Source organism: Pipistrellus hanaki (genome assembly GCF_964339955.1).
Source record: "Pipistrellus hanaki genome assembly, chromosome: 19".
Lineage (NCBI taxonomy): Eukaryota > Metazoa > Chordata > Mammalia > Chiroptera > Vespertilionidae > Pipistrellus > Pipistrellus hanaki.
The window spans coordinates 8,304,022-8,329,519 of NC_140521.1; the positions used below are offsets into that span (position 1 = coordinate 8,304,022).

General features: G+C 38.4%; 2 protein-coding genes and 1 long non-coding RNA gene across 9 annotated transcripts in view; 2 read left to right on the forward strand and 1 right to left on the reverse strand.

The window, feature by feature from the left end:
* Positions 1 to 4,643: 4,643 nt before the first annotated feature.
* Positions 4,644 to 23,143, reverse strand: RSRC2 (arginine and serine rich coiled-coil 2). 4 transcript variants are annotated; one of them, XM_084867771.1, is made up of 10 exons: positions 22,980 to 23,143; positions 18,490 to 18,649; positions 16,962 to 17,005; positions 14,391 to 14,581; positions 13,447 to 13,650; positions 11,606 to 11,728; positions 9,410 to 9,489; positions 8,769 to 8,998; positions 6,054 to 6,143; positions 4,644 to 5,293 (listed from the first exon to the last, which is right to left on the reverse strand). In XM_084867771.1, the coding sequence occupies exons 1-10, from the start codon at positions 22,983 to 22,985 to the stop codon at positions 5,114 to 5,116; spliced, it is 1,308 nt and encodes a 435-aa protein (XP_084723897.1). In that variant the 5' UTR covers positions 22,986 to 23,143; the 3' UTR covers positions 4,644 to 5,113. The 4 variants fall into 4 exon arrangements, with proteins under 4 accessions (XP_084723897.1, XP_084723896.1, XP_084723895.1 ...); XM_084867770.1 differs by having other exon boundaries at positions 8,769 to 9,001; XM_084867769.1 differs by having other exon boundaries at positions 14,391 to 14,602; positions 22,980 to 23,137.
* LOC311613647 lies at positions 6,152 to 6,674 on the forward strand. The gene is made up of 2 exons (XR_014793495.1): positions 6,152 to 6,301; positions 6,592 to 6,674. It is a non-coding gene; the product is annotated as an uncharacterized lncRNA (long non-coding RNA).
* KNTC1 (kinetochore associated 1) overlaps positions 23,045 to 25,498 on the forward strand; it is a 62,588-nt gene continuing 60,134 nt past the window's right edge. For 3 of the 4 annotated variants that reach the window (XM_084867763.1, XM_084867766.1, XM_084867764.1), the window contains exon 1: positions 23,375 to 23,496. The gene's annotated coding sequence lies outside the window, so the exon portion shown is untranslated. Of the gene's footprint in view, positions 23,150 to 23,374; positions 23,497 to 25,498 lie in introns of those variants that run through there. The other variant, XM_084867765.1, reaches the window with a different exon arrangement.

The window sequence follows — 25,498 nt, forward strand, 5'->3', positions numbered from 1 at the left end:
AAAACTAGCTAGGTAGTCCTGGCCAGTTGGTTAAGTTGGTTGGAGCCTGGTTCAGGGCACATAGCTAAATTGTGGGTCTATCTCTGGTCAGGGTGTGGATGGGAAGCAACTGATCGGTATTTCTCACAACTGTCTTTCTGTCTACCTTCCTCTCTAAAATCAAACATACCCTCTGGTGAGGATAAACTAGCTAAATATTTTAGATGTCTTGTGCTCAAAAGGAGATCACATACTAAACCTGATAAGCTCAGGGGAGGCTTGTGAGACAGACTAAACTACATAGGATGATCTGAAATTAAAAAAAAAAAAATTAAAAAAAAATATATTTTTTTTACAGAGGAAGGCAGAGAGAGAGAGAGAGAGAGAGAGAGAGAGAGAGAGAGAGAGAGAGAGAGAGAGCTAGAAACATCGATCAGCTGCCTCCTGCACATCCCCTATTGGGGATGTGCCCACAACCAAGGTACATGCCCCTGACCGGAATTGAACCTGGGACCTCTCAGTCCGCAGGCCGACGCTCCATCTACTGAGCTAAAACGGCTTCGGCTGAAATTAAAAATTTAAAAATAAAAAAAATAAAACTAAAAAGACTCATCCAGGGAGTGAGGATATTTTTCCCATTGATTTTTAGAGTGGAATGGATGCAGAATTGGGGTTGGGAGTGAGGGGTAGGAAGAGAGAAACATCAATGTATTAGACATCCATTGATCCAGGGCTGGGATTGAATCTATTGTATAACTGAGGTATGTGCCCTTGCCAGGGGCTCAGTGGTCTCCTGAAGCAAACCAGCCGCGGCTGAAATGAAAACTTCCCAAAGGGAATTCATGGCAAGTAGTCATGTCCTGGGCTGGTATCATATCTTGACAAAGATTAATCTTTTACAGAGCCTGTCTAGTCTTTTTGGATAATGTGCCTTTGGAATGTCAGGATAACTTATTTTTTCCAAATCCCTCACAGCAACATCTCCCAGGAGACCACAGAGTCCTCATTGTTATTGTTGTTAATTACACACACTTAAAGCAAAAAATGTCTCATTTAAGACCTATAGTCAAGGTATATATTAGCTGCAATCAATGAATGCATAAATAAGTGGAAATCAATGTTTCTCTTTTTGCTCTCTAAAATTCAGTAATAAGTTTTGTCCTAGCAGGTGTGGCTCAGCAGTTGAGCATCAAGCCATGAACCAAGAAATTGTAGGTTGGATTCCCAATTAGAACATGGGTGAGGGCACATACTGGGTTTCTGGCTCCATCTCAGTATGGGGCAGCCAATCACTGTTCCTCCCATCCATCTCTCTCTCTCTCTATCCCTCTTCTTCCTCTAAAATAACTTTAAAAATTATAATTAAAAATATATAATTAAATCTTTTGGCCTATGAAACTCTTGATTAACCAGGGATGATACAGAAAACAACTTATTTTCATTTCCTCCCATTAACTACCACTTTTAAAAAATATATATTTTATTGATTTTTTACAGAGAGGAAGGGAGAGGGATAGATATAGAGAGTTGGAAACTTTGATGAGAGAGAAACACCAATCAGGCCTCCTGCACATCCCCTACTGGGGTTCCGCAACCAAGATACATACCCTTGACTGGAATCGAACCTGGGTTCTTTCAGTCTGCAGGCCGATGCTCTATCCACTGAGCCAAACCGGTTTCGGCCACTAATTACTTCTTAATGGTATTTTTCTAAACTTAAAACCCACCCAATAAAACCTAATTTGAATTTGCTGTTTTCTTCAACACCTATGCACAGCTATGAAATCCAACCCTACTTTCCAAGTTAGCCTCATACCCAACTGCTCTCACACTGCTCATCATATATTGTGCCTCAGTGTGGCTGTTTTACTGCTCTGGTTTCCTATCAAGTATCTCTTGGACAGCAACAATATCCTGTTGCTTACAAGGGTAAAGCCATCATGGAGCACAGGCCTTGAGATGTTAAAGCTCAGTAACATACAGAAAAAAAGGGGTAGCAAAAGGTTTAATAAAATCAAATCTATGGAGTATGCCTCCCATATAAATATTTCCAACTGTGTGAAGCAGTTATCTGGTCTCCCAACCCTGGACTTCAATAATTGCTTTAAAAATATATATATATTTTAGCCAAAATCGGTTTGGCTCAATGGATAGAGCGTCAGCTTGGGGAGTGAAAGGTCCTAGGTTCGATTCCGGTCAAGGGCATGTACCTTGGTTGTGGGCATATCCCCAGTAGGGGATGTGCAAGAGGCAGCTGATCGATGACTCTCTCATCGATGTTTCTAACTCACTCTCTCCCTTCCTCTCTGTACAAAATCAATAAAAATATATTTTAAAAAAATTTATTGATTTTTTAGAGAGAGAGGAGAGAGGGACAGAGAGCTAGAAATGTTGATGAGAGAAACTTCGACCAGCTGCCTCTTGCACACCCCCTACCGGGGATGTGCCCGCAACCAATGTACATGCCCTTGACCGGAATCGAACCTGGGACCTTTCAGTCCGCAGACTGACGCTCTACCACTGAGCCAAACCGGTTTCAATAATTGCTTCTTAAAATTTAATTATACAAGTTACAATTACCAATCTACCTCCCTCTAGATCTGCAGTTGAATATGGTTGCCCATGGCTACATATGGGTGGTCTCAATTAGGATGTTAAGAAAATATCCACTGGATTTAAAACACTTAAGTATGAAAATAAATATGTAAAATCTTAATTAAAAAATATTATCTATTGGCTATTTTAGATATAATAGTTTCATTTGTTTAAACTTGGCTACCAATTTTTAAAACACTGCACTAGGTGAGTGCAAGACGGACCATGTCATTCATTAAAGGGCAAGCTCCTAAAATACTGTAGAGCAGGGGGTCACTAACCTTTCAGACCTCAGACCACCAGTGATCCATGGACCACCAGTTGGCAACAGGTGCTGTAGAGATACAGGAAGCAGTTACTGTGTGGCCAGATTATCATCTCTGAACGCATAATAATGTGGCCACTCAGTGTATACACACACACACACACACACACACACACACACACACACATAAGGTCCAGTGCATGAATGTGTGTATGGGTGAGGTCTGGGCAGCCAACTGGCCAGGGGGAGGGGACATGGCCAGTTGGCTGGCCTGCCTGCTGGTCAAACAACTGGTCAAGGAGACAGTTTGTATATTAGCCTTTTACTATATAGGACTTTATATAGGTTATACAATGAGTGGCCAGATTATTATATGTTCAGAGATCATAATCTGGCCACTCAGTGTATATCCATTATGCCTTACAAGCTCATGGAATTAAAACACACAAACACACACATATACTTTATATATGTTTTTTAATCTTACTTTTTGGAGAGAGGGAGAGGGATAGTTAGAAACATGGATCAGCTGCTTCCTGCACACTCTCTTCTGGGGATGTGTCTGCAACCAAGGTCCATTCCCTTGAATGGAATCGAACTTGGGACTGTACAGTCTGCAGGCCAATGCTCCATTAACTGAGCCAAATCGGTCTGGGCACATGGCAATTTTAAGTGAAAATTGATTAGAGAAGGTATACATAAAACTGAAAAATGTTTATCTGTGATGCCAAAATGAAAAATCATTGTCACTGAAACATAGAACCATTTCTCCAGAATTGTTATACCCTGGGAACACTAATTTAAACATTTACCAAAATCCATTAAAAATCTTATAACCACCTGATTTTCCTGTATCACAAAAACATGCCTAACAAGCAAGTTGATCACTTAGTAACTCTAGATTTTAAACATAAAAGTTGTCCCTAGCCCTAGCCAGTTTGGCTTAATGGATAGTGTCGGCCTGCAGACTGAAGAGTCCTAGGTTCAATTACCGTCAAGGGCACATACCTGGGTTGTCAGTTTGATCCCCAGTAAGGGGGCATGCAGGAGGCAGCCAATCAATGATTCTCTCTCATCATTGATGTTACTCCCCCGCCCCCGCCCCTGAAAAAAGTTTTTTTAAAAAAGGCTGGTTTTGCTCAGTGGATAGTGCCAACGTGTAGTCTGAAGAGTCCCGGGTTCAATTCTCATCAAGGGCACATGCCTAGATAGCAGCTTAATCCCCAGTAGAGGACATGCAGGAGGCAGGCAATCAATGATTCTTATTGATACATACTTCTCCCCCCCGAAATCAATAAAAATATATTTTAGAAAATAATAAAGGTTTAAATTTTATCACTACCCAGTATTGTGCTACTACATTGTGGCAATCCTCCTCAGAGGATTCTTCTAGGGAAAGCTAATGAATTACAAGTTCTGTAGTCCCCTCCCATCACCAAATATTTAGTACTTTACTTTCTAATGGATAATGAGCAAAGGGAATACAAAGAACTTGTTATAAGGCACTTTATTAAAATAAAAGTGCTTACATCCCTTTAAAGTATTAATCTATTTCCTGAATAACATATGGAATATTTAACAAATACTGTACACCAATTCTGTTCCTTATAATAGTAGGAAAACAGTATTTTAATAAGTTTACTTACTCCCAACTTCCTTTTACATTTTTGCTCACTATGGTACTTCCAAAAGCATTAAAATAAAAAAAATTTTTTTAGCCAGTGTTTTGTAATAGCAATTGCAAAATGTTACAGAAACCATAAAATAAATTCAAATAATGCCAGGTAACTTAAATTACCACCAGTTTTGAGAAAACCATTTTTATTTTCATCACCACCCAGCTTATTTGTGCTGGTATGTTCCAAATGGCCAGATCTTCTAAAGAACATCTACATAACATTTCTTCCATGTTTCAAGAGATGAAAATAACTGTACAAGGTTAAGTACAAAAGTACACAAGACAGCGGACACGAAAAAATCCATGTATGAGATTTTTATCCCACCTGCAGTTTTTATATATATTTTGAAAGTAGAATTCATGAACTAAAAAATATTGTCCTCCTATAGTCCTGTCAAGTTTAATGGAAGTCGGTTTAACCTAATTACAACACTAACACCAGTATCACTGATCTGATATTTACAAAAAATCGTTATTTTTCAATAAATTAAAGTCAATGCAACACCCATGCAAGCTAGAATGCTAGCTGTTTGGTGAACAAGGACCTGACATCAGAACCAGAAGTTTAGAAAGTTCCAAACATTAAGTGATCTTTTTCAAACTGCATCCATTCCTCGCATTGATGATGTAAAACCCAATCCCATTCCTCTTTGTGTATGGGTCTGTGACCTTGCCATTTCATACTGAGCATCTAGATTTCTAAATACTTCTTCCTGTTGCTTCAAAGTCTTGTAACTTTCTTCATCAACTGAGCTACATCCAGCTTCATCTTCACTCTAAACAGAAAGAAAAGTATTATTAAAAATGAATTCGATAGGAATGAAAGTGCTTCTTTCACAGGAGAATTACATTTTTGGGATATAATTTGACTTCAATTACTTAGTTCCATTCATGCATTTGGCACATGTATTCCTTCTAGGTACTGGGATGTAACAAAATCAACTTTTAGTGGATGGGCATGATGAAGAACGTGCAGCACATGCCAGACAGTATGTAAACAGCCAGCTCAGTGCAGCTTAATATCCCTTTAATGAAAAAACGAATTTCCTTAATAATGACCAATGTCTGAACATTGGGAAACTTTCCATGAAGTGTAACACTGTAGAAACATCAATCAGCTGCCTCTTGCACACTCCCCGCTGGGGATGTGCTCGCAACCAAGATATATGCCCTTGACCAGAATCGAACCTGGGACCCTTCAGTCCGCAGGCTGACGCTCTATCCACTGAGCCAAACTGGTTAGGGCCTGTTTTTTTCTTTTAAGCAAATCCATTAATTCCTTTCCACAAACAGAAGTTTATAATCTCAATGTTTACCTAAGGTACACAGTAATAATCAATAAACCAGTAATTTAAGTAAAATAATTCATGTTGCCAACCAGTGATAACAATATTTTAGTTAATTCTGTGAAATTATTGTGGAGAACATAAATAAAAATGTACCCAGAGTTGATACATCACAAAAATAACTTTGAAGTTGAGAATCAATGTTACCCTAAAAATATGTATGATTTTAACAGAAAGTATATATACTCACCTTAATACCCATTAGTTTCCTAAATTTGACATTTTGGTCCTTGTTTCCAAAATTCAACTTTTCCCATATTTCAGCAGACTGGGATTTGTCCTATTAAGAAACAGTGAACTTTTAGAATATGCATAATTTAAGTAACTTTTACTAGGGTATTAAATCTTTCCATAATATAGTATGAAAAGAAACAATAACATTTATGACATTCTATCAATGGAGTTTATAATTATACTAGAGGCGCGGTGCACAAATTTGTGTACCAGTGGGGCCCCTTGGCCTGGCCTGTGAGATTTGGTCAAACTGGCTCTCCGAAATCTCCTGAGGGGTCCCGGATTGTGTGAGGGTACAGGCCAGGCTGAGGGACCCCACCAGTCCACGACTGGGGCTGGGGAAGGACCGTGGGAAGGCTCCTCGGTGTGTCTGGCCAGTTTTGCTCAGTCCAGATCAGCTGGATCATAGCGAGCAGTTGAGGGCCTTAGCATATCATTAGCATATTAAGCTTTGATTGGTTGACCACTTAGCATATTAGGCTTTTATTGTATAGGATTAAGATTTTTATTACAGAATGAAGCAAAGAAAAAAAAGTACACCATAACGTACTAATATCTTATAGAAAAAACAAACAAACACACACCTAAGCTATGGAGCTTTTTTCCTGAATCCTCATATATAAAAAGCTAGGGGCCATCACGACCTAAACAACCAGACTGGCAGCAGGAGGGGGCTGCGGGTTCACATCCAAAATGATGAAATGGTCACCAGGAGGTGCATGGAGTTGGGGCGCCTCATGCATGTGGTGGGAGGCAGGAGTCAGGAAGCTGGAGGAGGGAGGTGGGGTGTCAGTCTGGGTAAACTTTCTCAGACTTGCTTGGTGTTGAGACTGGATGCATCCGAATTCATAGCAGGCTCCACAGAGGTTCCTGGTGGCCAAGGGTGCAGAGGCAGATTGCGGGCATGTGGGTGTGTGCATGAGCATGGACCTGAGCGATATACCCAACACCGGACCCTTGGCTGTGCCACCGTGCCTCCCTGGACTTCACCTCCAGCCTGGATCCTCCTGGCCCTGTCCCAGTAGCCTGTCCCCACCTGAGGTTTCTCAGTAACACAGCATGTGGGATTCAGGAGTCAGGACTGGGAGCTGTCCCCGCCTCCTCGGGGAAGGGGACAGGGAAGGTCGCAGGGCTCTTACTGCTCAGGGCTGGCAGGGATGCGGCCAGAGGGGGCATGGGCCAGCTGCTCCACCCCACCCCAGCCCTGGAGCACAGGGAGTGTTTGGGCGCACCCCTCCCCCCGCTGCGCTTCCAACTCCTTGGGAAACCACTTTTCCAGCTCTGTCCCCTGGGGGAACCGTAGGGGCGCCTGATCCCTTTCCTTCCTTCAAAAGTGGCCCGAAAAGAATGCAGACAGCTATGCTGGGAAGGGGTCACTCAAGTTCAGCAAGAGTTTGCGATTTGCCAAAGGCGTATTGAACAGTTCTCTTACTCCATTTGTAATCTGATTTAAAACAATGGACTACAAACAGAAGCACTTTCTAGAAAGTCAATTTGGAAATGTGGAGCAAATTCAAGTGAATTAGCTTTGGGCCAGGAATTCCATGTCTTTGTGTCCTAAGTAAACAGTCAAATAAGCAATTATGTTTACTGTAGTTGTTGATACCAGGGGAAACCGGAAAAGGGCCAGTGAAGTAAACCACAGTAATGTCAAACAGTCAGGAATAACACTATAGCCATTAAAAATTATATCTGTTCGTCCAATTCATTGACACGAAAAGAAAGCCATAGCCAAATATTAAGTGGAGGGCAGAGGCAGCTCAGAAGAGGGTATGTATATTTTATATGCCAGGGAAATAATAGTTTTAAATAGTGATTCTTCCTGAGCTCTGCAATTGTGTTAGCAAACTGTGTCTCAGATGTGACAGGTGTCCTTTGGTGTCCCACTCCCACAGACTCCTTGCCTGAGGGACAGCCAGACCTGCCCCTCTCTGCTCTGTCAACGGCCCAATCAGACATTCCTTTATAGGGCTGGTTTCCTTTTCTCCTTTGCCCAAACCACATCTTTCCAACAAAAGAATATTAACCAAGCAATCCTAACAAGTTTTATTGCCAACTGTAGCTTATGCCCCTTTTCACAAATGTTGTTGCTTTCAAGCCTACCAGGTTGTATTTCAAAACTTTTACTTTTCTGCAACTTGATCATTTTTTATTCGCTTAAAATATTCTAGAGTATTTTAAATACATATAGAAAAGTAGAGAATAATATGACAAATACTTATCTATACTAATAAAAGGGTAATATGCTAATTAGACTGGACATCTTCCAGATATCCTTCCAGAAAAAGTCACAGTGGCGGGGGCCTGAGGCAGAGATGGTTAGGGACGACCAGGCTGGCAGGGGAGGGCAGTTAGGGGCAACCAGGTGGGCAGACAGGTGAGCAGTTAGGAGCCAGTGGTCCCATGTTACGAGAGGGATGTCCTGGAATGGAAACGGTACAGACTGAGATGAAGGACCCCCCTCCCATGCATAAATTTTGTGTACTGGGCCTCTAGGAAATATATATATTATTGGCTTGCTTTGAAAGCCTGACCTAAATCATGCATTTCCCCCCCAATAATAAATGTGGCAAATTAAACTATTCTAATCAGGTTCTCAGAAGAAAACTTGTTTTCCTAAGCAATTGCTAATTAGGAATAAATGACAAAAGAGGGGAACAGAAGAACTTACCCCTTCTTTCTTGCCTTGCCAAAGCATTTTCCTTTTTTTCTCTTGTTCAGCAAATTTCATTGGGTTCACAGCTGCTGGGTTGTAATAGCTAGGCACCGCTATTCCGGTTTCTGCCAAAGCTTTAGCCTGCAGGGCTGCCATCTGAGCTGCCATTGCTATCTGAGGAGTTACCTGTGTTCCCGAGGCCAACAGGGCAGCCACGTTGAGAACAGAACCCCCCGTAGCTGCAGCTGCTGGGAGATGAAAGTAGTATGACTGGGCATTAGGTTACAAAGCGGAAACATTCATGAAGTGTATTTATTGCTGTATACATATATTTCTATATAATCTTCTATATATACTATAACTTCATTTAGTTTTTGAAAATGAAGAGAATTCTGCAAGTAGTAAGAAGTTCGTTTCAAGGAAATGAACTTCAATGCTTGTATCCAAACTTATACACTATAAAAACCTTTATTTGTATGGTTCTTTAGTTTACAAAATCATTCCAGACATTTAAAAAATATTAAAACTATTATGCACACTTAACAGATACTAAATAGAAAGACTTCTAATTACTTTTTTCAGTCAGTCCAGAATACAAGTTTAAAATGTTCTCTAAATTACTAGCATTATTCCCACAATGGCAGTTAAAAAATTACCTGCAGCTATTTCTTGTTGTTTCTGTTTCTCAACCATTTCCTTTTCTCGTTGTTCTTGTAACTTCTTTGCCCTTTCCAACCTGTCAAAGACCATGTAAAGAAATTTAAAATAATGATATAAAACCAATGTTTATCTTTGTACTTCCCTGAATGTGCACAAGTAGACACAAAACACTTCTAGAATTTTAACTCTAACACTTTACCAAATTGATATCTGCACATGGGAAAAAAGGACAACCAGGCAATCACTGTTAAGATGCTATCAGTCACAGCTTAATATTTTAGAACTGGTTTTAAACATTTTTAATTTCATTAAATAGCCCCAAAACTGGAATTAATTTTTACACACAGTTCCCACAGAGTATGGTTTAAAAATAAAAAATATTCAATTTTTTTCAGTGCTGGTTTCAGAAATAAGGACAAAATGATATCTTACAAATAACGTTGAGAGCTGAGAAGTCTTAGACTCTATTAAGTAGTAAGTAAATAAGGCTTACAGATTTACCAAATGCTTCTTGGGGGAGGCTGATAAAATAAGGACAATCTACATGCAGACAATGATTTTTGCACTTAAATAGACTTTATTATATAGCCTTCAAATTAATAACAAAACAACCCAACCTCCTCCCAATACAGGCAATAAATCCAAACTGCTATTCTCTATAATCTAATAAAGGGGGCGGGGGAAACCTCAGTATTAGGAAATGACTTTTAGCAACTAAAAGAATTTATCATTAGCAAAGGAACTGGAAACATGAAATGCAAATTCATCCCCCCAAATAAAAACATTATTTCTAGCTCACATTAAATTCCCTAATGAATACAACACACACTAAATGTGTTGCCAAGTCAGTATCTATGCCCTTTATGAAAAATCCTAAGTAATATTATCTTCATAATGAGTTCCTGAAAAAGAAACCCTTTTCTTTGAAGAATTCCTTGATTTAACAATTACAAGTTAAATGCCACCCCCTTTCCCTTTGAATGCGTTATTATTAATGGGCAAGGAATGCGGTATTACCAAGTAGTAAAAACAGTGTTTGTTAAGTTGCAGATTATTTTTAAAGTAAAAACCAAATACCCCCACCTTTTAGAAGGTATTAAGTTTCAATTTTAATAAAATACAAAAATTAAATAAACGTGTAGTAAATAAATTTTATGACTTAAAAAAATAAAAATAAAAACACCAAAAACCGGTCAGAGTTCATGGACCATTCTTTATAAATTAGTACAAATATTGTTGTAAATTAGTTCCTAATTCTGTTGATCTTAGTTTTGAATGAAAATATGCTTGACTATTGGTTGCACATTTAAAATGGCCACTGCAAGTCTGGAATGAAGACCATTCACTAAGGTGAATGGAGTGAAGAAGGGGTGAGCTCACACCTTTGCTGCTGCTGCTGCTCAGCTGGAGTTTCTGCCAGGCTGGGTTCACAGGGCAGCAGCCCATCAGGTTACATTTGATAACTGTATTTTTGTAATGGAAAAAAAATACAAACTCAATTTCATAAAGAAAAAAAGTCAAAATCAAAAGAGTATAGTTTTCAGAATATAGGAAAACCTGCAAACAAGGACTTGGATTTTACTTTAGGTGGTGTCTCTATAGATGGTTTTGCAGATTTCAGTCAGACAGTCCTGCTGTGTGTGGTCCCAATCACACCTTTGAACCATTACAAAATGGAAAAATACAGTGGTCTCCCTATGCTCTCTGGAGTAAAATTTATGTCAAGTTAATTGGTTTAAAGTAAGGAAACCATTGACAAAATTCTACGTATTGTTTCAGAGATTCTTTTCTTGAAGAAGAAAAACAAACAAACAAACAAACAAACAAACCCCTATGAAACAGTTTGAGGCAAACTCAACCAAGTTCTGAAATCCTATCTAAGATTTTTTTTAAAATTTCAATTCCAAACTAAAAATATTTAGGAGTCTAGAGTTGAGAAAAATTAGTTAACATGAAGGGAGAAAGCGGAGCCTTGTAGACTCTTTCCACAGTTGAGCAGTAAGTAAATGTTTAGAGTAAGAAGTAACCTACTTACTTAGTTCTAGGTCACAGAGGTGCAACAGCATTCATGGCTATATTTAACAATTTCCATTATTCTCTGACGAAAAGCATTCATTTTGTCCACACAACTGAGCATCTACTTCAAGTTGAAAAGGGGGAAAATGGATCAAATAAAAGGATCATATACACACCTCCGAGCTAAAGCTTCCTGTGCGTCCATGGCTGTGTTTCTGCCTCTGAAGGGAGGTGGACTAGGAGTTCCACTTAAACTTCTGCTAAATCTTCTTGGTTTTTCAATTCTCTTCTTTCTATCTCTATAATAAATCATATTTTACATGTCTCAGTATGGCCCAGTAAGAATTTTGAATTAAAATCAATTATATTTACATGGTTTAACAAAAATAAAACTGCACAGGAAATATACTTTTAACCTTTCCTTGCTGCCCGTCCTATATCTTCCACAGATATCCTAAGTTCCTTGTGTGTATGGTTAGTTTTTTAGGTTCACTTAACCAGCCTTGTTATAGATGGACATTTAGCTTAATTCCAATCTTGCTGCTGTTGTAAAGACTAGCCATGTACAGTAGTCATCTTATACTAGAGTAGGTCACTATATAGAATGCGTAATAGTAAGATGGATAGGTTAAATGTTCCTAGCCTTTTAACCTACAAATGAATGAATTTACAGATGTTTTAAAAAATACAAAGCATGGCTGAAACCGGTTTGGCTCAATGGATAGAGCGTCGGCTTGGGGACTGAAAGGTCCCGGGTTAGATTCCGGTCAAGGGCATGTACCTTGGTTGCGGGCATATCCCCAGTAGGGGGTGTGCAAGAGGCAGCTGATCGATGACTCTCTCTCATCGATGTTTCTAACTCTCTCTCTCCCTTCCTCTCTGTAAAAATCAATAAAATATATTAAAAAAAATACAAAGCATGAATCACTAAAACAAAGAATTAGACATTTAAAAGACAGGCACTGATCAGAATAAAAAGTATAAATAGTCAAAACTAGAAATACCATAAGTAGTGATCTGAATTCCCCATGTGGCAATTTAAAAAATTCATGACCAAATTACCACGTACCTTACATTCACTAAATCTTACAATTGTTAAAGCTCAAATGAATAACCTACTATAAACTAAAACTACTGTTTATAAATGGATAAACTGATCAAACAATAAACCAAGTTATTATAATAAGCTCAAGTCCACTTTTATCTATATTTCCACCTATTAGATGGATTTAGACAATAAAAAATTAACAAAGCCTTTTCATTTTAGTAGCAGCACCTGTGCATATATAGTACACTTAATATTCTTATGTAGGTTAAGTATTCCCCCCATGCTCCTTATTGTCCTATCTCAGCAAATTAAAGCCTCCTATCAATCAAGACAGGTTTGAATTAAGTGAAACTTAAAAAAAAAAAAAAAAATTAATTTATTGGGGTTACACTGGTTAATAGCGTTTCATAATTTTAGGTTTATAAGTCTATAAAGCATAATCTACACTCATCTTTTTGGGTATCTGAGATAGTATATATAGTACGGTGGGTTAAGCAAATACACCGACTTTGCATTCAGACATATTGGGGAATGGGTCTGGGCTTTATCATTTAATAACTGTTTGATTTTGGGCTTCTGGGCAAGTTATTCAACCTCTTTAAGTCTGATGACCCCCGCCCACAAAACAGTTGTTTTGAGAATCAGATGAGCTAATACACAGAAAGAACTATGCCATAATATATACCACAAAGTAGGGATGCAATAAGCTATTGTGATTATAACACAAGCACAACGAATTCAGTGTATCAAACAACTAAAATAATTTTATTCACACCTGCACTTCACAGAAACCTGATCAAATTAGACTATGAAAGAAGGCCTCATAAATATTTAGGTCTGTTCTTTCTCAGTTAGGATGTGATAATTCTGTAAATAAATTTTGATCCACAACTTAAATATTCTCAGGTTGCAGGAAGACAAACAGCCTGCGAGGGGCCTATTTGAATTCACAAGATGGTGAATACCCACCGACTTCTACTCCTTGTCCTACTCCTGCTTCTAGTCCTATGCCTGTGTCTTGATCTTGAGCGGGAACGAGATCGGATTCGGCGTTTTCTTTCCCTGCTTCTGGATCGTGATTTCTTCCTCTCTCTGCTTCTGGATCTTGACTTCTTCCGCTCCCTGCTCCGGGATCGAGACTTCTTCCGCTCCCTGCTTCTACTGCGATGACGCCTGAAATTAAAGCACAGAAACTTGTAGTTAGAAGTGTCTTTTCAATTTATAGATGTTACAAATTAGTTATCTGTAGTGTATACAGTCAAGATACAATAAACTACACTGTACAGAAAAGATAGTTTGAGGTTTTCAAAGAAAGGAGCTATAATATAAAATTAACCTTTGTTCTTCATATCTCTTAGCCAACACAGTAAAACTATAACATGTCAAAAAAAGCAAAGCATCCTACCCCAATTTAAGATTTAAAAAGTTTAAAACCTATTGCCTTACTAAAGTATTTATAAAATTTAAGAACATAATCATGTTAAATCTACTACTGAAAAATTTTGACTACATATTCGACATATTCCCCACAGAAATCTCCAAACAGGTTAAATACTCGCTTCTTAAAGCAAAAAATAAAAATTCCACAAATTGGAGCCATGACTTAGTATCTCAAAAATCTTTGCATTTTCATCTATACCATGAGAGAAACATCTAGATTAGAATTTAGGAGCAATTAACTCCTTATCATCAATGTAAAAAGATTGTTATATTGTTTAAATTATATAAACAGTTTAGCAATAGAATTTTTTTTACTGCAAAAGATTTTTTAGTGGATACTAGTGAGCACAGGAATATTCAAGTTAGGGGGGGAAAATCCATGTTCTAATTAAGATTTTTTGGGGTAGTACTGGGTAATGAGCAGCTTTACCCAATTTCGGGAGCTTTTAGAAGGTACTTAAAACACCAGTCACCTTTCACGAGACCTGGATCTTGAGTGACTTCTGCCTCTTGATGACTTTCTTTCTTTGCGTTTGTGTCTGTCCTCACCATTTTCAGATGAATTTAGTCGCTCTCTTCCTTTATCAGAAGAGTGTTCTTTGTCATTATGTTCGTCAGACTTGTGTTTCTTAGAGGATTTATCTTTGGATTCATGTCTTCTTGCCTGTTTAAGAAGAAGTTGGTTCTTTCAGGAAAATAGTGCAACAAAGAAAGTTAGTATGGGTATCAGTAGACAAAAATGTTGTGATGCAACATTAGTAACCTTAGGAGTATGTGGCAAATTTTAAAAACAATCTAGTTTCAAATCAGTCACATGTTGCAGATGTATATTAATTTTACCCTTTCTTTATAAACCCCCCAAAGGCAGTTTCCTCCCCCAAATATTTTCAATACCACAATTAAAACAATTTTCAAAGCTGAAAATATGAACCCCTAATTTTTTCCCCCCCTAAAATAAGGGAAGTACATGTGCATAAAAATTTTTGAAAAATTTCCAACAAACCTTTTAAATGAACAGACCAAATATATACATCAAGTTCTAAATCCAGAATACGTAATATCATTTGACATTTAAATATTAATAATAAAGATAATAAGGACACAAAGAAATGCACCAGAAAGTGCATTTCAAATTAGGTAGCTAAGTAAAATTAATCTTACTAAGTATTAATATTTCCTGCAATTTCAAATTACTTGACGCAGAGCGGAAGTGTCCTTTTTATAGCTACACTGCAACATTCTTTCTAAAAAGATGTCTCTTGATGTTTCTCCCAATGTCTAAACTGTGAGGCAATCACTTTTCATCTTGCAATATCCCAACAGGCTTGGAGTTCTATTACATTTCATGTACCTAGGATAGAAAATGGCAACCATATCTATTTTAATTTTTATGCAATCAAACTAGGTATAACAATCCCCATACCATAACACAATATATACTTCTCCCATATTCTGAAAGATTAAAAACCAAGGCTTTTGTTTTCACAACATATGCATTCAGAGACTGAGCTAAAATAGTATGATCAAGTCTCCATCCTACACTCACATACTTAATCAGAAGTGTAAAACATTAAATTTCCCCACATTAATATTTGTCAAATCCACCTTGTGGCTCAAGTTTAAAATCCTGGACATCTCAGAATCACAATTTTAAAGCTGGAAGGAAACTCAGACCCTCTAATTCCTTTTATTTTGTGTGTAACAAAACTAAAGGCTAGTCACAAAGCTACACAGCAGCAAAGCTGAAGCCAGGCCCATGTTCAGATGCTCAGCCCACTGCTTTTCTACAATAGGATACTTATTCCATGTCTCCCAAAATAGGATATGAGTTATTTCCTTACACTCAAGATTAATTTGAAAACAAAAACTTGGCCAAACATTTTAGAACATGCATGATGATATATCTGAAAATGATGACAGTATTTATTATTTTGCAGAAAAATAAGAGACCTGGAGACACAGCTAAATTTTATTTTCATTGCCAGTTCTCTATAATGAGCTTATAAAAAATATTCCCTTGATTTTTACCATACAACAGCAAAGTGTAAAGGTGTTAAGTAGTTAAACTTCCAAAGGTTTTAGAGTTTATTTCAAACCAGTTTTTCACTTGTAACAATACTATTAATTTTTTTTTTTAAAAAAAAACCATTAAAACCCTTAACTGATTTAAGATATACTTAAGGGAAATAGGAGTTTGAATGACTAATAGTTACCTTATCATGAAGTAGGCTTATTATTTTGCTATCTGAGTCTGCAGCGTCTTCAGTTCAGTCTCTTCGCGCATTAGCACGCTGAGTATGATTTATTATAGAAATGTTATCATGTGAGCTAAACAAAATAGTCATTTTCACAAAAACTCTCCTAAATTAAGAATGTAACAGAGCTTCCATTAGGGGAAGAGGTGAAGTCCCTGCCCAGGTTTGTTTTAGGACCCTTGCCCAGCCCCCATAAGACTCTGCACTTTTTGGCTGCTAACCCTGTTGGCTCGCTCTGTCTTCTCAGGTGGGTGAACTCCTTTCTTTTTCCTCAAGTTTTGCTGTCACTGCCACTTTTCTAGCTGTCCCTCACTGATACTTTTATTTCAAAATTCAATACCACTATTAGAGAAATAGAACTATAGTCAACTAATGAAAAGAGGACTCTTGTTATCTTCCATAAAGAAAAAGTAGCCCACAGATATCAAGTGTATTGCTTTTAAAAATCCTGAATGGTTATCAGGCATAAGGAGACTCGGGACCTCAGATTAATGGAAGCTCTGTGTGACAGGCCTAAAAATCCAATTATATTCTTCATATGAAATTTTTATTGTGAATACTTTCACAACATAATAAAATTAATAGTTTTTGAATGAACTTTTCATATAAACAAGTATCTTCTTGAAAAACGATGAATCCAAATCATGCTTATTTTATAATTCAATTAAACCTTTCAAATGTCAAGTTTTGGTACTTACCTTGACAATATCACATATTCACACACAAACATTTCTACCAGATACTTTACAAGTACTTTTAACTGCCTATTCACTACAAAGTGTTAATTACCTCTTTGCTTCTGCTCCGGCTCCTGTGTTTTCTTCCTTCATTATCTGTGAAGACACACAAATATTCAACATAAACATCTCAAACACAAATTTCAATACTCATATAAAGAACAATTTCCAGACCATTTAACTAGTCTCTTCCAGAAAGTATTTTTTATAGCAGAGTAGGATTATGCTACTACATTAATACTATACATATTTAGGACATATCAAGCAATATGAACAAATCAAAATATAATCAAGAGACAGAAGCCAGCCGAAACCGGTTTGGCTCAGTGGATAGAGCGTCGGCCTGCGGACTGAAAGGTCCCGGGTTCGATTCCAGTCAAGGGCATGTACCTTGGTTGCGAGCACATCCCCAGTAGGAGGTGTGCAAGAGGCAGCTGATCGATTATTCTCTCTCATCGATGTTTTTAATTCTCTATCCCTCTGTCTTCCTCTCTATAAAAAATCAATATATTAAAAAAAAGAAAAAAAGAAAAAGTCCCATGACAAGTCAAAAAGACATTGTCTTTTATACTTTTAATGTTTTACAAAACAATCTTACTAGCCTACCCGTGATGTTTCCTGGTCCATAGCAAAGTTAGAGGCAAACAATTAAGAACAAAAACAAATAAAGCAAGAGGAAAACTGGTAAAATTATATTTTATGTTTGGTATAAGTGGTCAAACAGATATTATAGGTTAGAAAAACTTCCAATCAAAATCATTTATAATATGGACACAAAGAATAAAGAACTAGAGTCCAAGTCTTAAAACTTGTAACTCATAATTATTCTACTTCTCACTTAACGTCTTTATTAAATATAATAGTACTTTTTAAAAATAGCCAAACATCATGCTATGTATAATGCATCAGTCTAGTTTTTTAAAATAAATGAATAAGGTGCATTTCTAAACGTGAAACTTCTTGCTTCAGAAACTCTACTAAAATAAAAAAAGAAAAAAAAGAAAAAAAAGGTGAAGTCCTGGCCAGGTAGCTCAGTTGGTTAAAGCATCCTGATTTGCCAAGGTTGTGGGTTCAATCCCCAGTCAGGGCACATAGAAGAATCAAGCCAATGAATGCACAAATGGGTGGAACAACAAACTGATGTTTCTCTCTCAAAAAAAATCAATTAAAGAAAATAAACACACACCAAAAAACAAAGCCCAAGGCTAAAAATGTTCTTGTAACTTACAACAAAGGATATTAAAGAAAATTTAGAAAAATATACCTCTGTCTACACTATGTCTTTCAACATATTTTGTCATTGTTGAAAGAATGAAACTTAAACATCATAGTTAACAAGTAGTCACTATGACACAAATTTAAACATACACTGTAGCCCTTGACCAAGTAAGAAAATTTCTACATTAGAACATTTGTATTGTTCATAACTGAAAAGGTCTCCAGAAAATTACCAATGGGTTTTCATTCTCCATCTCTAAACTGGGAGAACGTATTAATTATATCAACAGTTTGTCTTATACATGTTTACATATTATAATAAAATCCCAGTAGTGTTTATTACCATTTTCAACAATTCGTACCTGACTTTCGTTTTCTGTCTCTTGACCTTGATCGTGATCTTGAATAATGATGCTTTGAGGCTCTAGGAGAAACAGATACATCTGACTGCTCTTTTTTCTTATCGCTATCTGGGGATGTCGTCTTTTCTGGGGCTAGTCCATCTCGCTCTGCATCACTAGCCTAAAAGGAAAATGATTGTAAGTTCTTAATCACATTTAAAATATTACCAATTTCTTAAAAGAGGGTGAGAAGCCCAGTTGGCATGTCTCAGTGGTTGAGCGTTGACCTATGACCAAGAGGTCATAGTTTGATTCCTGGTCAGGGCACAGGCCCAGGTTGCAGGCTCAATCCCCATTGTGGGACATGCAGGAGGCAGCCAATCAACAATTCTATTATTGATGTTTCTATCTCTTTCCCTCTCCCTTATTCTGAGATAAAAAGAAAAAAAAGAAAAAGAAAAAAAAAAAAAAGAGGGGTGGGGAGGGAAGGGAAGATAAATAGGCATGAATAAATCGAAATGACTAACCCAATACCAAAGACATATGCAATTAGACTGATGTATTTTTAACCATTATTTTTATAACTTTCAAACTAAGGGGGAAGGGAAGGGCTCCAACTATTTCCAACGAACATTCAAATAGAGAAAACTTAGTCATTTAAAATTTGTGAACTCAATTAGCCAACTTTAACAATAGCTTTAAATGAGCTGTTCAAGAGACTCCATACCCATACTGTAAAATCTTAAAATAGCAGAGAGAATACTCCCAAAAAGAGTAACAGAAAATTAACTTACCTATCTGAGAACCCAATCTTAATTTCATTAACCCTCTTTAATGAAAACAGCCGCTTGGCACAGTGCTGCTGCAAAATATGGTCTGCCTCTCCTCACATACGCTATGGAAACATTAAATTTTTTTCTGCTTTAAAGCAGTTTTTAAGTTACCACAATATAAAAAAATTTACAACAGTAGTAAAGCTAATTGTACTTACTCTTTCCTAGAGACCCCATATGCCCCAAACTAGATTTCGGTTTTGTTTTCACTTTGCTTTCCAGCTTACAGAAGGCACTATCACCTGCTTTGCACATAACTACATAGTACTCAGCAAAGAAAGAAATTAAATGTTTGGGGAAGAAATGAATTCTAGTTATTAGTTTTCCGTTACAAAACATTTCAGGGGCTCTGCTGAATAGTGTGGTCCAAATTACAATAACCTGAGTACCACAAAGGAAGAAATTGATATAAATGATTCAGATTAATATGCCTGGGGAGTTGATTACTTTGGACAGGGGCTGGCAAAATAGGACTTGAGCTAAGAATGATTTGTATATTTTAAAAAAATGTTTTTATTGATTTCAGAGAGAATGCTAGAAACATCAATAATGAAAGAGAATCATTGATCGGCTGCCTCTCACAAGTCCCTACTGGGGATCAAGCCACAATCCGGCCGCCGAATGCCCTTGACGGGAATTGAACCCAGGATCCTTCAGTCTGCAGGCAGACGCTCTATCCACTGAGCCAAACCTGCTAGTGCGGTTTTCACATTTTTAAAAGTGTTGTCAAAAGGAGTGAACAAGCAAGTCAGCCAGCAAAGAATATGACAGGGATTCAATGTGGTCCACAATGCCTAAAATATTTATGATCTTGCCCTTTACAGAAGAAAACGAATTGGATAAATGGAGAATCATTATAAATTTTCAGTAAGAATAATCACATAATAAAATTCTCCCCTTAGAAAGATTAGTTCAGAAAACAAACTCGAAGTAAATCTAAAGGGATATTTTAATAAATGAGGTGTGAGAGGTTGCGTTAATTTCAACAATTGTTTACTGAGTGTAAAAATGCACCAAACTCCATGCTAGATAGACTCCAGGAATAAAATTATAAGTTAAAAGGGAAGGATTTACAGGCTAGTTGGGATTGAACACATAAATTATGTGTGAAGCCTCTAACAATGGTACCCAAAAAACCCCAGCAAGAAACAGGACCCTGATCAGGTAGCTTGGTTGGTTAAGAGCGTCATTGTGATATGCCAAGGGTGCAGGTTCCAGCGCTGGTCAGGGCACAACCAATGAATGCGTAAATAAGTAAGTGGAACAATAAATCGATGTTTCTCTCTAAAAATCAATCGATAAAATTAGAAAATTTTGTGCTGAAAGGCTTCCATCCCTTAGAATCGAGTTCAACTCTCTCATTTGAAAAATGAGATCCAGCAGCATTAGCTGACTCATCTAAAGATGATACTCTTCACTGTCTACTATTAATAAATGGCGCTGTATCAAACAATTAAGGATTATGATTTTCACAACATTGACCCTTTTAAAAAAAATTCTTGTTCTCCTGGTTATCATCCTCAAGGACTCTGTTAGGAGCATCGCTGTCACTTCTCACTGTGCTGACACATCAACAGCACATTCCAGAACCACTGGCACAGCTCACTTTTACAGTGACTAGAACTGAAAACCACCTTCCTACCGAAAAGTCAACATCTGGTCAGGCAATGCAAGTTTTCTTGGTTTATTTAGCAACACATGCTTAACATCACAAAAGACTGGCCGAAAGGAAGTCCAATGCCTTTAGCTTAAGGAAAGGCACCTGGCCTTGCAGGCTGCCTAATTACACTCAATAGCCATTTTCATCTGTAAACACACCATAGGTCAACAAATCCACCCCATCACTAAACAGACAGGAACGATAGGCATCGGGTTAGCTCATGCAAAACTTTTGTTTACACAAGCATATTTTAAACGATCATAATGAAACTATAACCCCCCAAACCAATTGAATATTAAAATTTCTCTAAAAATGTCTAAGCTTTTGTCCTACTCAGTTTGGTTCAGTGGATGGAGCTTCAGCCTGCGGACTGGGACCCACGTTTGATTCCAACCAAGAGCACATACCTCATTCCATGCAGGCTCAATCCCTGGCCTTGGGTGGGGTGCCTAGGGAGGCAATTGATGTCTCTCTCTCACATCGACGTTTCTCTCGGTCTCTAACCCTCCCTTCCACTATCTCTAATGTTCAAGGGAAAAGTCTCCTCGAAGAGAATGGAAAGAAATAAAAATAAAAAATAAAACTTTAAATTTCTGAGCTTTTAATTTTGTAGGGACTTCTACATCAACACCTTAAAACTCGTAACTGCAAAACTGCCCTGTACTCCAGCATTTGCTCTAGTGGAAGACCATTGTTTAAAAAATTTACATTTGGTTTAAAACCCTAGTAACACTCAAGACCTAGCACACACATATTTTTCCAGTGCAAAGAAGATAGTTGGATTTAATAGGGGGCCACTTCTCCAGGATTAAGCCTTTTATTGAAGAAGGAATTGCAGAAACACGTTTGAGTTATTTCATTTTTAAAAACATTTGAGGCCATCAATAGAGGCTCAAAACACAAAATAAAGGAAAACATTAAATTGATTACTTGCATCAATACGGAATAGCCTGCCATCTGTATGAAACCTTATTTTATTTAAAAAAAATTTGAAAATTCAACCAATTCAGTGTGTGTGTGTGTGTGTGTGTGTGTGTGTGTAAGCATCCTTACTAACTACTGATATCCCATGTATTTTTCATTACGCTTACCAGTACTATTTCCGAAAATGAGAAAATCTTCTTAGTCACTGGAAAGGAATGCAAAATGCCTGAATTTTTCTTTTAATGGGATTAAGTAAAAAATGAAGTAATTACGCATTACTGTAACGAGATCCATCTGGTTCGGGCATCTTAAGCCCAAAGCAGGCTTAATAATGTTCAAAAGAGATCACTTAAGAGCTTTATTTTTTAAAATTTAAAGTTAAACAGGGCACCTAAAAGTGTTCAATTTAAAGAAACGATCCAAAAAATAGGGCTTGATTATAACACTTCAACAAGACTTCAAACTGATGCTATAGCGAGGCGCTCCGGAAACGGAGCATCAATCAGAATTGGTCGTTCCAAAGCATTTTCTATTGAAGGAGAATTTTTACTCCCTTCCACCAACACCTTCTCTAGAGAGGAATAAACGAAGGTTTACACAGACGAAAGGCTCATTGAAATTATGCAACTAGAATCATGTTATTGAACGTTTAGCAAAAAAAAAGAAAAAAAGAAAAATCGCTACAAACTGCTCTTTTCACCTTTCTATCCCTTTCAGACCGTTACTTGACCCAGTATTTTTCAGACGACCCCGATCACTTTGCTCTCTGCCCCATCGCGAACGTATTCCCAAGACCTTAATGAAACTCCATGTAAATGACCTGAGAAATTAAGCTTAACTGAAAGCAGTCCTGCGGGTCGAAAAAAGAAAACGGAAAGTTCTGGGAAAAAAAAGACACTCCTAGCAGCTCCCCACCCCCAGACACCGCGTTGGTCCCCCTCCCTGAGGCCAGCAGCCATGATGGCGGGCGCAGAAGAAGGCCGCGGCGCCATTTTGTCCACACACGCGCGGACAACAGCCCCGGCGGCCGTTCGCGCACTCTTCGAGAGGAGCCGAAAAATACCCCCGGCTTCCAACTCAGATTCGGCACCTACCTCCATAGTCAGAGTCCTGGCCGCTAGAGCGGCTCCTCTACTGGCCGCTCTCAACAGTAATAGTCGCCCTGACGCTTCGCCACAGACTGAACAACTTGGGCAAGAAGACCCGGATGGCACAAAGGGGGAAGAGGCCCGGCGTTCCGCACTGCTTGCTGGGAGGAAAGAGGGTGATGATAAGACTTCTCTATAGCAACGCGGTGATCGGGGCAGTGATTGGTTGCTCTTTGAAAGGGGGCGTGGAAAGCCTGGGAGGAGGGCGGAGCCAGGATTACACTAGGCGAGGACGCTCAGCCTGGCTACCGGAAGGGGCGGGGTTTAGGGTGGGGCGACTTCCTATTTCGATTCTACAGCAATTTTGGCCTTGTCCGGCCGCCGTAAGAGGGGTTGGGCTTGGTCTTCTCCCGCCAATTCAAAGTCGGGCTAGAACCAGAAGACTTTCAGGCCGGTTGGTGTCCGAAAGAGCGGAGCTGAGCCTGAGAACCTGAGTGTTCCGCTTTAGTTTCTCCAATTGCAGGTGAGGGGGGTGGGAGATTGTCGCGCTGCTGCAGGGGACTGGGAGTGGATCCAGATCGCAGTAGCAGCGCCCTCAGCACAGGTTGGGGTGTATTCCCTTCCAGACTCTGGTGGGAGAGGTTGGAGTCGGTTCTTGCTGGACCCACCGTCCAGCTGATGTCGATGCACGGTGGTCTAATTGATAGTTTCATTTCGCTTAATTCGCCAGTCTGTTCTTCAGCCAGCAGCCGAAGTGCTCCCAAGTCATTACATTAGTTAAATCGTATCACTCTGCTTAGCGTCTTCTCCCATGTCCTGAGGATAAATAAACCCAACCTCCAAGTGGAGGATTCATTTAGCTCCCGCATCTGTTACTACATTCTCGCCCAAAACTCGTTCCAGCCTTTGAGACTTTGCATAATGGGCTTCTTGCTGTTCTGGTCTCAGCTTAGATATCATGTCCTTCCCTTTCCAAACAGGTCCTCCTTAAGAGACCCTCCCCATCTCTTAGCACCGTTTTGTTTACTTGATACACTTCTCCTGTTTGTGCGTTTATTTTTTTCGTAGAGAGGGAGTATAACAGGTCATAGCAGGCAGAGATTGGCGTGTTTTTTTTGTCTCGCTACATCACTTACTCGCTTTATTTAATCTCATCTGTAAAATGGGCTGTTGTGTTGACTAAATGAATAAAGCATTCTAAACTATCTTGAATACTCAATACGTGTTAACTATTTTATTTATGACCTTCCTACATGAATATACACTTCATGCCTGGCCGGCGTGGCTCAGTGGTTGAGCATCAACCAGGTCACCCTTGGATTCCTGGTCAGGGCCCATGCCCAGGTTGTGGGCTCGGTCCCCAGTAGGGAGCGTGCAGGAGACAGCTGATCAATGATTCTCATCAATGATGTATCTTTCCCTCTCTCTCCCTCCACCTCCCTTCCTCTCTATAATCAATAAGAACATATTAAAAATAAAAGAATATACACTTCATAGTGATAAACCCTTTTCTGCCATCACTGTTTTTACAGATGTGGGACACTGAGAGCCATAAAAGTATTCACTCCATCCCACCATTCCCGTTTTATTAATTTCCCACCAGAACCCCAGCCACTAAAACTATGGTCTGTTCTGACAAGCTTTCTTTCTGTGCCCTTGCTCACTCTCTTAGTAAGAACACTTTGTAAGAACACACAAGGAGAAAAGCTTCTCTAACAAAAGCTCCCTGTTGTCCACCTGAAACTAATATGACTTTGTTTGTTAACTCTATCTGAAAAATAGCCCTAGCTGGTTTTGCTCAGTGGATAGAGGGTCAGCCTGCAGACTGAAGGGTCCTGGGTTCAATTCTGGTCAGGAGCGCATGCCGGGGTTGCTGGCTTGATCTCCTGGGGCATGCAGGAGACAGCCAATCAATTCTCTTTCATCATTGATGTTTCTATCTATCCCTTTTCCTTCTTCTCTGAAATCAATAAAAATATATTAAAAAAAATAAAAATAAAAACTATGTCTTTAAATTACCAGGCCAAATATTACTGCTTCTACCAATAGCATTAATAAATTTCCTAACCCTTAAAATGAAGTGCTTGCCATGAACCAAAAATTGTGTGAACATTTAAAACTCATAGCAATCTTTCAGGTAGGTACTTATTCTATAGGTTAGCAAATTGAGAAACAAAGATTAAGTTGCTTGCTAAAGGACAGGTAAATGTGAAAGAGCACATAGTTTAAATAAAAAGTTTTCTTCCCTGTGCTGTACTTCACATAGATTTTAAAACATATTCTGTTAATGTGTAGCAAAACTAATGTAATTAGCCTCACTGGCATGGCTCAGTGGGTAAGCATCAGCCCATGAACCAGGAGGTCACGGTTTGGTTCTCTGTCAGAGCACATGCCCAGGTTGCCAGCTTGATCCCCAGTAGGGGGTGTGCAGGAGACAGCCAAACAATGATTATCTTTTATCATTGATGTTTCTCCCTCTCCCTCTCTGAAATCAATAATATATATATATATATATATATATTTAA

What these genes read in the sequence shown, in the direction of transcription:
- RSRC2 (XM_084867768.1), bottom strand. An exon ending in AGACAGAAAACGAAAGTCAG is followed by an intron (nt 17,006 to 18,489) that starts GTACGAATTGTT and finishes GTGTCTTCACAG; the next exon opens with ATAATGAAGGAAGAAAACAC. An exon ending in AGGACAAGGAGTAGAAGTCG is followed by an intron (nt 11,729 to 13,446) that starts GTGGGTATTCAC and finishes GATTTATTATAG; the next exon opens with AGATAGAAAGAAGAGAATTG.